At 40.6% G+C, this 14,675-nt stretch overlaps 2 protein-coding genes across 2 annotated transcripts; one reads left to right on the top strand and one right to left on the bottom strand.

Annotated features, from left to right (window-relative positions):
• Nucleotides 1-229: 229 nt before the first annotated feature.
• LOC107546763 (extensin-like protein) lies at nt 230-1,007 on the top strand. Its single transcript, NM_001322805.1, has one exon. It carries the CDS (start codon nt 333-335, stop codon nt 900-902), a length of 570 nt encoding a protein of 189 aa, NP_001309734.1. The 5' UTR covers nt 230-332; the 3' UTR covers nt 903-1,007.
• A 2,560-nt stretch (nt 1,008-3,567) lies between these two features.
• LOC100285831 (cortical cell-delineating protein) lies at nt 3,568-4,297 on the bottom strand. Its single transcript, NM_001158721.2, has one exon. The coding sequence runs from the start codon at nt 4,203-4,205 to the stop codon at nt 3,771-3,773; it is 435 nt and encodes a 144-aa protein (NP_001152193.1). The 5' UTR covers nt 4,206-4,297; the 3' UTR covers nt 3,568-3,770.
• Nucleotides 4,298-14,675: the final 10,378 nt, after the last annotated feature.

Here is a 14,675-nt window from a genome sequence, read left to right on the forward strand (position 1 = left end):
ACATGTACATACTAGTACTACGTACAATACAGTCAACTAGCTGCTAGGTACCAAGGTCGTCGTCGATCTAGCCTTCCTCCCTAGCTATATATATAATGAACAGTACGTAGGTGTACGTACTAATCATGGATCGTTATTAATTACTAGGGCTTTGTTTCCCCGCCCCGCCCCGCCTATAAATAGCACCCCAAGCAAGCTGCGACCTGATCACAAGTTGCAGTGACAGTTACACGCAGCAGATCAGAGAGGCACACGCACTAGGTACCTGCAGTCTGGTCTGCAGGTACGCTAGCGATCTAGCTACCGCTGTGCTGCGTACAGTACGTAGTACCATGGCGAAGAAAGTGGCCACTCTGCTGGCCCTCAACCTCCTCTTCTTCGCCTTCGCCGACGCATGCGGCTGCAGGTGCGGCGGATCCTGCCCTAGTCCAGGCGGCGGTGGCGGTGGAGGATCTGGTGGTGGTGGTGGTGGAAGCGGTGGGGGTGGGAGTGGAGGGGGTGGATCGGGTGGTGGGAGCGGTGGGGGTGGGAGTGGAGGCGGAGGATCTGGTGGGGGCGGCAGCAGTGGTGGAGGCGGCGGCAGCGGTGGTGGAGGCGGAGGAGGATCTGGTGGTGGCGGCGGCGGCGGCGGTGGGACGAGCGGTCGTTGCCCCGTGGACGCGCTGAAGCTGGGCGTGTGCGCCAACTTGCTGAACGGGCTGATCAACGCGACCCTGGGGACGCCGCCCAGGACGCCGTGCTGCACGCTGATCCAGGGGCTGGCGGACCTGGAGGCGGCGGTGTGCCTCTGCACCGTCCTCAGGGCCAACGTCCTGGGCATCAACCTCAACCTGCCCATCAACCTCAGCCTCCTCGTCAACTACTGCGGCAGGCGCGTCCCATCGGGCTTCCAGTGCTTCTGATATATATGGTGTAGTATTATATATGTCCATGCATGCAATGCATCTCGTCGTCCATCACATGTTGTTGTTGTTGTGTGTGTTTTCGATGATCCTGTCTCTGTTATAAATATCATTATTATTACAGTACGTGTGTGACCTGAATGTTTGTATTTGGCCTGATGCATGCACATTCATGGTTCAGATTTTTAGCGACATCTCGCTGAATTATTTTTCCGTGTTGGCCGAAAGAAAAATCGTAAATTTTATACACACTAATAATGCATGCATGTGAACTTTGGACTATATGTTTTTATTGTTTATGTTATATTTTTCAACACAATGGATATAAATCATACTAGTAAGTATTTGTTTAAATCTATTTTTTAGATGGTGATATTTTTGTTTTCATGCATATGTAAGTCTCTAAAAATATCTAAAGAAGTTTCAGTGGTGGCCGAAATCTTCGTACTAATAACGGAATAAAAAAAAAAACCATATGCATGCAGGATAAATGAATGCATAAGAACGAGAACACCGTATATATACCTGCATGGTCGATCGATGCAACGTAACAACAACAGGAAACAAAAATCCTTTGCATCCGGGATGCAAATAAAGAATCTCTTTTATAGCTCCTCACATTCAACACTTGTTCCATAAAAATAAAAGAAAAATAAATTACTAAAATAGGGTATTTGCATCTGAGATATACAGAATTTCTTTTCCCAACAACAGCACACGTAATATTATTTTTTTTTTTTTTGCATGCATGCTCGGTCCTGCTCACAGCAACAAAATGGACAGTAATATATGGGTTTCGTTCTTCTTTCTACATGAAAGAAAAGAAAAGAAAAGAAAAAAAGATATATGGGTGCACGGCCGGCCAATCGTCCTTGGAATGTTTGACGATGGACTGCGGGCCAATGCAAGCTGGTAGACAGAGAAATGATGGATGGATGGATCGATACGTGCAGGCTAGGGCACCAACGTGCTCATCTCTTTAGCTAATTTCTCAACGTACTGTTTATTATTATCACGTGAAAAACTATATCATGCATGCATGATGTTTTCTAGAGAGAGAGAGAGACAGACAGAGAGAGTTGCACACAATAACACGTACAGGATCGAGAGATGAGGAACGTACGGGTGTGCACGTACGCTGGCCGCCCATGGTTTAGCTACAGCTGGGAGAGCTGATCGAGAGGGTGCATCGTCTGGTCAGGATCGGAGGCCAGGCTGACCATTCATCGATATCGTCTGGAAAGGTGAGGCTGACGTTTGTTTTGTAGCTAGGTATATGCCCGGCCCGTGAACCCTAGGGTTTTGTTGGCTTGCGCGCCCATAATTTGCAATCCGTGACCAGTGATCGGTCCATAATGCATGCATAGAATAAGAAAGCATAGCAGCACGAGCAACTGTACCTCCCCCCTCTCCATCCGCATACGACTGTCGTCATCCTTCGCTAGCTATATACCTACCTTTTCAACCTACTTTATTTCAACAAAAGTTAGCTAGTCTTCCTTTTTTTTCTACCTACGTACAGTATGTCAGTACGCATACATGTACATCTTATACGGTTGCGCAATTCATGTACATGCATATAGATGTCCCTTTTATTTGGCATGGCTATTTAGACGGCTTTGGCTTTAGTTTATAAAGTCCTACCAAATGGTCAACAAATAGTTTCTCGTTAAGTGCCCTCCAAGAACTGGAGCCGTTTTCTTGTTGGAGCCAAAGCACCAAAAACCTCGGTAGAAGGCTTCTACCGGGTCCTATCTACACCTTTTCTTATACATCATTCGAATGAAACACAAGAGAAGATGTTTTGCCAAACCAATTACAAAATGGATCTCTCTCCTCTCGATAAACCAATGAGTTCAGAGAAACCATAGCCAGAACTATTTTTAAATAAGCCGGAGTCCTGTCAAAAAGGGCTCTAGATTTAGGGTTGATTTGGTAGATAGAGGAATCCATACCCTAAGAGAATTGTTTCAATGTCCGGATTGAGGAACATATATATATATATACTGGTGAGAGTGTGTTGTTTGTGTGTGTGTGTCTATATATATATATATATATATATATATATATATATATATATATATATATATATATATATATATATATATATATATATATATATATATATATATATATATCCTCAAATTCGATGAAACTAGCAGATGTTCATCGGTACTCGGTGTATGTACGTGTCGTCGACGAAACATGCATTCGCTTTGGGGACAGATCACCCAGGTGTGCACATGAACTAATAAATTTTACAAAAAAATGAAAAATGTATACATATATTTTTTTTTATCTTACTCTAATTATATACAATACTTTAAGTTCAAATTTGTTATACTTTAAACGTAATAAAAAAGATAAAATGTTTGACAAGTTTAAATTAAAACGTTCTCTTTTTTATTACAACTAAAACATAACGAGTTTGAACTTGAATTTATATATATATATATATATATATATATATATATATATATATATATATATATATATATATATATATATATATATATATATATATATATATATATATATATATAGGCTTAGTATAGAAAGAATATGTATGTTTTTTTATAATTTTTTTTATAAATTTTGTTAGTTTATATGTAGCATATGTATACCAAAGATTCATATGCACCGGATATGTTTCTGCTTTGCTTTACACCCAATGATTTATATATTATCATGCTCACGCAATGTATAATGCAAGCAAGTTAGGAGAAGAGTAGAAGAGAAGGCAATACCAAAGAAAACATCCGGAGGAGGCACGTACATACAGTGGTGAACTAGAAGGAAAGAAGAAGAATCACAAATATGCATATGGCAACTGTGAAGCTAGTGACGAACTAGCCACTAGTATATATATTAGGCGCACAGGAAGCCCTGAGGGACGCTCTTGCCGCAGTAGTTGAGGAGCAGGGTGAGCTTGACGGGGACGTCGAGGTTGATGCCGAGCACGTTGGCCTTGAGCGCGGTGCAGAGGCAGACGGCGGCCTCTAGGTCGGCGAGCCCGTCCAGCAGTGGGCAGCACGAGTCGGTGGGCACCTTGCCGATGGACACCTTGACGAGGCCCAGCACGTTGGCGCACACGCCCAGTTTCAGCGCGTTCTTGGGGCACTTGCCGCCGGAGCTGGACGGCGGCGGAGGGCACGGCGTGCTGGTGGGCGACGGCGGCGGTGGCGATGGAGGAGGAGTTGGTTTCGGGCAGCCGCCGCACGCCGCCACCTCGCTGGCCAGGAAGGCGCTGGCGGCGAGCAGCAGGACGAGGGCCACGGCCGGGAACCTCGTCACCGAGGCCATTGCTGCTAGCCTACTTGTGTACTCCTAGTGGATATGGGCCAGGAGCAGCTAGCTAGCTAGAGCAAGCAGTAAGTTGTAGGGCTGTTGTTGATGCCTAGCTAGCTAGCTAGCTATATATATATAGGGAGGTCATGCTAGCTAGTGCATGGCAACAAGTGGTAGAGAGTTCACCAGTCACCTCACTTGGTCGTCCTCCATTCCTCCTCTCATCTCATCCCTTCCCTTGTATAGCTGGCACTGGCACACACAACACTACTCGAGCCGAGCCTAGTGCTGCATGCATGCATGCATACGTATGTTGGAAGCTAGTGAAGGCCATCTTGTGGCTCACATCCATCAGCTTCCCGTCCGTCGAATCGTCGCCGATCCTCCTCATGGAAAATATCTTACCCACCGAATCGGCTGAGTCGTCGTCGGCCTGAATCCATTTTTCTGCACTCTGACCTCTCAATTAAGCTTAAAGAATATAATTATACTATGATGCAAGAGTATGTACTACTGTACCAAGTACGAACATACACCATGCCTGCACACATTCATAGTTTGTCTCTCTGTAAGGCTTGGTTTGATGACAAGAAATTTGGCGACGATCCATAAAAGAAAATCAGTTGCTATTCAAAGATAATCGTAAATGATTTCCTTCCATAGATTTTCTCCAAATCCATGTAACCAAACCATTAATTCATAGTAGATTATACGTCGCACAAAAAATAATATAGCTTTAATAAAGTATATCTTTCTATATAATTCTATAAATAATTATAAATATAACCTTGATAATTATATATATGTTATTCGTCAATCTAGGTGATAATCATCCACCCTAGAATAACTTAACAAATGCTTTACAAAAAATATTAATAACTTAATGATTATTAAGTTATTTCAGGGTGGGTGATCATCACCTAGAATGACAAATAGTGTTGTCCTATATATACATAAATACACACACGACACTTATTACCATCCGAGGAAAGCTAAGCAAAGCAAAGCAGCCAATGCAAGCACATCCTTACACGTACGAAACTATGTACGAGTTTCGTTTTCCTGAAACGTGATATAGCTCGTTTAGCTCGTGAGCTGACTCGTTAACAAACCAAGCTGGTTAAGGAAACGAGCTAGAATGTTAGGTCAAATTCAAACGACCCAATTCGATTCGATCTAAGCTGACCACGAATCAAAAGAAGTCGACGAGCCACGGTCATTTTATCCTGCCCTAAAGGTGAGCCAGGCTGCCGCCCGTGTAGCACGCCTATCATCACATGGAGCTTACTACGACTAAGTTGTGTGACATAGAGATAAAAAACAAAACAGCTGTCCCTACACGAACAACACAACAAGCAAAAGAGGCCAATAAAAAAATGATGATGATGATCTTTTTCGGATCATTCATAAGAAGATGGGGGTAGCCCATGTGACCCGATAGATGGATGAAAGCTCGACTTGTTGTTTTTCTATCAAATACCATCATTACAAAGCGGATGGTACGTCAATTTTTTTTTTTAAAAAAATTGTTCTTCTCCTCCTCATGGCCCAGAGCCCATGCCCTCACCCACCTGCCAACAAAATGAAATCCGACAATCCAGCTAGCTAACCCAACAACAAACAGTGGCAGCGAGCATGGAATGGTATGTAGGCGGAGGCCCAATAACATCATGGTAGCAGGTGGAGGCCCAAGGACAACCACGACGGCAGCGGCACAAGCTGTGCGAGGACGACATACATATTAAAACATATTTTTATTGTACAGCGGTAGGGTTAGAAAATTTCTAATTTAATTAATTTATTTCAACATGCTAGTTTTGCACGTCAAGGTAAGTACCAGAAGAAATCAGAGATAAAAAAGAGTGGCATAAGTCTGGGGCAAACAAAAATTTCACAAGGTTCATACCACCTGAGTGTAATATGCTACGCTCTCTCTTTATATTGGATGTATAGATGTGTGTGCAGGCTAAGCTTACAAACTCATATGGCGGTACTGAGTTATATAATTGTAAGGATATATCATGCATGCTACAGTGGCCACTGACTACGGTGTAGATACACGTACTTTATAATGCTTACGACTACAACTACAGCCCGAGACATGGCAACAATCAATGTTGTACCCGCACAACGTTCATGGGTATAGTATGTTGAGAACTACGTTACCACGGATCACCAGATCCGCTCACTTCCCTCCCGTCAGCAGTAGAGACGCAAGAAGCTGTATAGGATCTGTCCCCTTTTACGTAAGCACGACAGAGGAAACACACGAGACACATGATATAGGGTTGAGTCTCTGACCTCTTTCTCATCTATTCCATACTAGTGAATGGTGCGCGCCCTGCGCGCGTTGTAAAATTTGATTCTAGAATACTTCTAGGTAGAGAAGGGACAACCAAACCTAAATTATTGTATTTCACGATCAGTAATATGCATGGTTAGATGAATATCGAAACAGTAAACATTATTATTATAAAAATATGTGAAAATGACAATAGTCGAACATGTCTTCAGCTGGATTATGTCCACCACCTTAATAATTGTTTTTAACATTCTACTGCCTTGGAAGCACCAGACCTTGAGGTGTATATATATATAGGCAAAAGGAATAGACCGTTGTTGCGAATATTCTAGGAGAATAGCTGTAAGGGCATGGGCATTGTACAACAGATAGATGTCATATATTACAATAACCTATCCGCAACTTCAGTTTGAAGTACAGTCAACGAAATTACCATCTCATATCCATGTGCGGGCAACGGTTCGCATTGATTATGGTGTTCCTGTACAACAAAGAAATTTTGGATCTTTTAAATATGAGGTATAAGAAGTTCCAAAAGGGTAGATGCAGACCTTGGAGAGCTGGTTAAATATGGCGATCGAAACGTCAACGGCGGCGATCTCCACCGAACCTGCCCATCGACCAAACAGACGCAGATGAAATTTAGCAGCAAACTAAAGTTGCTGGCCCTATAAACAAAAATAAAAGATATAGGAGTGCAAAAATAGGGAAAGCGGAATAGTGAAACAGGCCACTATGGTACACGATTCGACCAGAAGGGGGACGATAACCGTCTCGTCATCATCAAAGAAGTCAAATGAGAACAAAACAGAAAGGATGCCGTTGGCATATACGCTGTGAATAGGTCCTGTCTGATGCAACCCATTAGTTGTAACGAGGAAACGACAGGCCGCGTGGAGGAGGATTCCGGAAGAGGATGCTTTCAGCAGCATGTACCATAAAATATGAGGTATAAGAAGTTCCAAACACACTGTTAATGTTATATAAAAAATAATAAAAACTATGCACTAATTGCAGGAAGAGAATATTATAACATTAACAGTATAAATGAAAATATCTGCATTTAAGGATGTAGATTGCAAGACAAATGTTTTTTACCCCAATCTAATGTTACACAGACTTAAGTTGTTTTTAATTTATCGTAACTGCTCAACCTTTTTAAATTTCTAGTCAATTAAAATATTATATATATACTTTCTTTCTATATCTAGGTGTCGATTTGCTGAAGAATTTATTTCTCAAAGCAAATCAGTTAATCTTCTCTAATAGAAAAAACATCCTTTCGATGACATTACAGTTTGCATGCGGTGAGACGCAAAGTTATGTAATAATCAACTATTAGAGAATTATGTTTGTAGGTATTAAAACATAGGGGCACTATAATGCTTTGATTAACAAAATCCAATCAACTGTACATTTAGACATTTTTTGATAAGGAAGTTGTGTTTCTTTTAATGTGTCTTTGAACCTGACGATTTGTAAGTGTCAAAGGAAATACCTTCATCTTGTCATGTAAGTGGATCTGCAGAATCGAATTTGTTTGAGCCTGTGACAATATTTCTTGAGCCTGTGACAATATTTCTTTCATGAGGAAGTTGTGTTCCAGAGATTTGCTTGAGTCTGTGACAATATTTCTTTCATGAGGAATGTATTAAGGAACAATATTTGTCATGGTAATTGGTAAAGTAAATGTTTAAAGTTAAAAAGTGAAAAAAAGAGTTGTAAGAACCTTTTCGTTGGCGTTTCTAATGTGATGGGGGGATTTTCAAGAGTATTAGATGGTAAAACATTTGTGCTCTGAGGTGTGGTTTAATTGAATAGTTAAGTGTGGTGGAACATAAACTTGTTGTGTTAAGTTCATAAAGCATACCTCATGTGAAGATTCAACATCTATTTTTGAGTTCTTTTGCTATTGATTTACGCTTTTGTAACAGAAAAAAATGAATGGTATCAAATAAGAGTATATAGTAGAAGCACATAACAGTGAGATGAACAAAATGGTAATGCAAATATGCTTACACACTATTGTCATCTTCTGAAAATGCAATATATTTAGCAAACTGCAACACAATTCAATAGTGAGTTAGAAAGTTGCACCATAAATGGAATTTAAGTGTTTTTTTGTTAGGAGAAAAACTTACATGGGTACATCCAATTCCATGACTTTTTCTATATTAATTGTCAGTAAATCTTCAAGCAAAATATGGGAGTATTTTGCTGGAGTCATGGTATTGTGTGTTCATCTGAGGTGATGAAACCTACTTTATATCTTATATGATAGTATGTACAAAATTGTAAAAAATATGATGAGATAGAGGTGTAGAATGTACCTAATTTTGTGTCCTATCCAGTTGCATTCGGAGCATTGGTACCTCGTGGAATCAATAGATGGTGTTTCGTGGCATTTAGTGCAAGAGGGAAACCACCATTTCATATTTTATACATTGAAATTGTTCTGATCGTAAAAATAATAATTCATTAGAATTTAATTTGAAAGTTCAAGCAAAATTGAATAAAGATTGGGATGAAGAATAGCATATCAAAAAATGGATCCATTGTCACAAATTCTTTAAGAGACTTGTGTTGTAAAGAGTACATAATTATAATTTTTTTCATGAAACAAAATACTACTTTTTTAGCTGAAGTATAGAGAGAAAAGCAGTACCTCTTGTTGGGGGCCTTCGGCTTACGAAGGTCCTCAAAAACAGGATTTAACAGCATTTTCTAGAGTATAACGTGTGAACAGGTATCTTCGGACTCGAATCACGGTATCACAGTAGGAGAAGCCCAAAGCAATACGAAGGTTGATACAGCGCCGAAGATGTGAACGGGAAAGCTTCGGCGCGGTAGCAGAAAATGAAACCGACTTAAAGATGAAAAGGCTATTCAGACCTCGGTGGATTACTATAGAATTATTATCAAATGTAAAGGGCATGAATGTAATTCTGTATGGGCTGTGTCCCATGCCTATAAATAGGTGAACAGTACCCCTGTACTGTTCACGCTGACTTGGCATTTGCTTTTGCGTCACGCTTGTACTTTCGCTTTCCTTCAAGCCGAAGGTACATTTGTAATTTGATATTATTACTACTTTTCTATAATGATAATACAGAAATGATTTGATGATAATACATTATGATTTATGTTATCTTTTGTGTTTCATAAGATTCTTTCTTCATTATTATATATTGAATTTACGAAGGTATGCCCTTCACAACCTTCGTCCGAAAATCATTATGCCTTATGGGAAATAATGCTTCGAAGGACGAAGGACTTTAACGTTTAACATTTCTTGTGTTGCCTTGTTCTTAATTCATAGCTTTTGAGAACAAGTCCCCAACATTGGCGCCCACCGTGGGTGAACTCACTTCCACTCTTTGAGTTTTTGAACACCTTCGGCGATCATAAACCTTCGCTATGGCGCCGAAGAAAGCTTCAGCAACTGGGGCTGCAGCCCTACAACCGCTGGACCCAAACCAGGAGACTCTCTCCCTTCGGGAGGCCCGAAGCCAGAAGAGGAAGGCTGTCAGCCCGACACCACTAGAGGATGAGTTAGATCAAGAAATCAGAGACATGGAGATGCTTCATCAACAGGTGCAGAAGAAGAAGGAAAAGATGGTCAGGCTAGCTGAACTCCAAAGGCAGATAGACGAAGCCTCTGAAGAAGTTCGTCATCTTGCTCAGGATGAGCACAACCGAAGGCCTCAACACCAAGACCTTCATCAGGAGGGTTTCCCCAATGAAGATGACTGGTATGAGAATTTCCATCATGGAAATTTTGCTTTTGATGATGCTTCTCCTCTGTCCGCTGAGTTGCAGGCTACACCTTGGCCTCCGTCCTACAAGCCGCCCCAGCTTCCCATATTCGACGGCCATTCAGACCCGAAGCAGTTTTTGATGAGCTACGAAGCAACAATATCTTCGTATGGTGGCAATACTGCCGTTATGGCCAAATCTTTTGTTATGGCTGTCAGGAGTGTTGCTCAGACCTGGTATTCCTCCCTTCGACCAGGAACGATCACTTCATGGCAGAAGCTGAAGGACTTGTTGTTAACCAGCTTCCAAGGGTTTCAGACGAAGCCGGTCACTGCTCAAGCTCTATTCCAATGCACCCAGGATCACGAAGAATACCTTCAGGCGTACGTCCGGAGGTTCTTGCGTTTAAGGGCACAGGCACCAACAGTGCCAAACGAAATTGTCATTGAGGCCATGATCAAGGGGCTTCGGCCAGGACCTTCAGCTCAGTACTTTGCTAGGAAGCCCCCTCAAACTTTGGAGAAGCTGCTCCAAAAGATGGACGAGTATATTCGGGCCGATAATGATTTTCGTCAAAGAAGGGAGGAGGCTTTCAGGTTTTCTGAAATGACCAGGGGCTTCAGAGGTAGGTTCTATCCAAGGCACGTTAGGTCAATTCACAACTCTACCCAAAGTGATGATAGGGGGAGCCAGTAGCAAAGACCACAGTGCTCCTCACAAGCTTCGGGGCAACAACAAGGTTCCTTCCGACCACCAGCTCCAAGAGGCAGAGGCGCCAGGGGCTTCGGCGGAAGATTTGGAGATCAACCAAGAAGAATCTTTTGCTTGTTTTGTGGTGAGAACAAAGGTCATACCACCAGGATGTGTCATGTTACCATCCAGAAGCAAAAGGAAATAGCCGAAGCTGCAGCACAACAAGCTCAGCCGAAGCAGGTCATGCACACTGCTTCGTATCATTCGCCCTACATCCCAGAGTATGTAGGCAATCACCCTGCAGTTTCTGTTGCTTCGGCAAGTCAACCTCAAGCTTCCTGGCAACAGCCTCCGCCTCCACCACCGCTGCAGCAAGGCCAACAGCCAGAAGGGAGCCAATATGCTCCGCATCAAAGGGACTTCAGAGAACAGTCCGAAGCTCGCACAGTCAACAGCACTGTGCCAGAGTCAAAGCACATCTATTGACAAATATCCTACCTTAATAGCAGTCTTTTTCATTCAGTTTTATTTTCTATGTAATAAAGGACATTGTTTAGATTTCATGTAAATAGTTTCGTTGTTTGCCACAAGGAAAATATATTTTCTTCACAGGCTTAAGTTGTTGAAGTTTAAAGATTTGTGATAACAACGAGGACCTTCGAATTATCAAAGTCGTTCTAAGGAACGCAGAGTAAGTTTGCCGAAGTCACAAAAAGCCGTTCCAAAGGGAGCGCAGTGTAAGTTTTCTGCTCCAAAGTCGTTCCAAAGGGAATGCAGAGCATACAGCGAAAAGTCAACGCTGATACCACCTGAGTGTAATATGCTACGCTCTCTCTTTATATTGGATGTATAGATGTGTGTGCAGGCTAAGCTTACAAACTCATATGGCGGTACTGAGTTATATAATTGTAAGGATATATCATGCATGCTACAGTGGCCACTGACTACGGTGTAGATACACGTACTTTATAATGCTTACGACTACAACTATAGCCCGAGACATGGCAACAATCAATGTTGTACCCGCACAACGTTCATGGGTATAGTATGTTGAGAACTACGTTACCACGGATCACCAGATCCGCTCACTTCCCTCCCGTCAGCAGTAGAGACGCAAGAAGCTGTATAGGATCTGTCCCCTTTTACGTAAGCACGACAGAGGAAACACACGAGACACATGATATAGGGTTGAGTCTCTGACCTCTTTCTCATCTATTCCATACTAGTGAATGGTGCGCGCCCTGCGCGCGTTGTAAAATTTGATTCTAGAATACTTCTAGGTAGAGAAGGGACAACCAAACCTAAATTATTGTATTTCACGATCAGTAATATGCATGGTTAGATGAATATCGAAACAGTAAACATTATTATTATAAAAATATGTGAAAATGACAATAGTCGAACATGTCTTCAGCTGGATTATGTTCACCACCTTAATAATTGTTTTTAACATTCTACTGCCTTGGAAGCACCAGACCTTGAGGTGTATATATAGGCAAAAGGAATAGACCGTTGTTGCGAATATTCTAGGAGAATAGCTGTAAGGGCATGGGCATTGTACAACAGATAGATGTCATATATTACAATAACCTATCCGCAACTTCAGTTTGAAGTACAGTCAACGAAATTACCATCTCATATCCATGTGCGGGCAACGGTTCGCATTGATTATGGTGTTCCTGTACAACAAAGAAATTTTGGATCTTTTAAATATGAGGTATAAGAAGTTCCAAAAGGGTAGATGCAGACCTTGGAGAGCTGGTTAAATATGGCGATCGAAACGTCAACGGCGGCGATCTCCACCGAACCTGCCCATCGACCAAACAGACGCAGATGAAATTTAGCAGCAAACTAAAGTTGCTGGCCCTATAAACAAAAATAAAAGATATAGGAGTGCAAAAATAGGGAAAGCGGAATAGTGAAACAGGCCACTATGGTACACGATTCAACCAGAAGGGGGACGATAACCGTCTCGTCATCATCAAAGAAGTCAAATGATAACAAAACAGAAAGGATGTCGTTGGCATATACGCTGTGAATAGGTCCTGTCTGATGCAACCCATTAGTTGTAACGAGGAAACGACAGGCCGCGTGGAGGAGGATTCAGGAAGAGGATGCTTTCAGCAGCATGTACCATAAAATATGAGGTATAAGAAGTTCCAAACACACTGTTAATGTTATATAAAAAATAATAAAAACTATGCACTAATTGCAGGAAGAGAATATTATAACATTAACCGTATAAATGAAAATATCTGCATTTAAGGATGTAGATTGCAAGACAAATGTTTTTTACCCCAATCTAATGTTACACAGACTTAAGTTGTTTTTAATTTATCGTAACTGCTCAACCTTTTTAAATTTCTAGTCAATTAAAATATTATATATATACTTTCTTTCTATATCTAGGTGTCGATTTGCTGAAGAATTTATTTCTCAAAGCAAATCAGTTAATCTTCTCTAATAGAAAAAACATCCTTTCGATGACATTACAGTTTGCATGCGGTGAGACGCAAAGTTATGTAATAATCAACTATTAGAGAATTATGTTTGTAGGTATTAAAACATAGGGGCACTATAATGCTTTGATTAACAAAATCCAATCAACTGTACATTTAGACATTTTTTGATAAGGAAGTTGTGTTTCTTTTAATGTGTCTTTGAACCTGACGATTTGTAAGTGTCAAAGGAAATACCTTCATCTTGTCATGTAAGTGGATCTGCAGAATCAAATTTGTTTGAGCCTGTGACAATATTTCTTGAGCCTGTGACAATATTTCTTTCATGAGGAAGTTGTGTTCCAGAGATTTGCTTGAGTCTGTGACAATATTTCTTTCATGAGGAATGTATTAAGGAACAATATTTGTCATGGTAATTGGTAAAGTAAATGTTTAAAGTTAAAAAGTGAAAAAAAGAGTTGTAAGAACCTTTTCGTTGGCGTTTCTAATGTGATGGGGGAATTTTCAAGAGTATTAGATGGTAAAACATTTGTGCTCTGAGGTGTGGTTTAATTGAATAGTTAAGTGTGGTGGAACATAAACTTGTTGTGTTAAGTTCATAAAGCATACCTCATGTGAAGATTCAACATCTATTTTTGAGTTCTTTTGCTATTGATTTACGCTTTTGTAAAAGAAAAAAATGAATGGTATCAAATAAGAGTATATAGTAGAAGCACATAACAGTGAGATGAACAAAATGGTAATGCAAATATGCTTACACACTATTGTCATCTTCTGAAAATGCAATATATTTAGCAAACTACAACACAATTCAATAGTGAGTTAGAAAGTTGCACCATAAATGGAATTTAAGTGTTTTTTTGTTAGGAGAAAAACTTACATGGGTACATCCAATTCCATGACTTTTTCTATATTAATTGTCAGTAAATCTTCAAGCAAAATATGGGAGTATTTTGCTGGAGTCATGGTATTGTGTGTTCATCTGAGGTGATGAAACCTACTTTATATCTTATACGATAGTATGTACAAAATTGTAAAAAATATGATGAGATAGAGGTGTAGAATGTACCTAATTTTGTGTCCAATCCAGTTGCATTCGGAGCATTGGTACCTCGTGGAATCAATAGATGGTGTTTCGTGGCATTTAGTGCAAGAGGGAAACCACCATTTCATATTTTATACATTGAAATTGTTCTGATCGTAAAAATAATAATTCATTAGAATTTAATTTGAAAGTTCAAGCAAAATTGAATAAAGATTGGGATGAAGAATAGC

This window comes from Zea mays, chromosome 1 (genome assembly GCF_902167145.1).
Source record: "Zea mays cultivar B73 chromosome 1, Zm-B73-REFERENCE-NAM-5.0, whole genome shotgun sequence".
NCBI lineage: Eukaryota > Viridiplantae > Streptophyta > Magnoliopsida > Poales > Poaceae > Zea > Zea mays.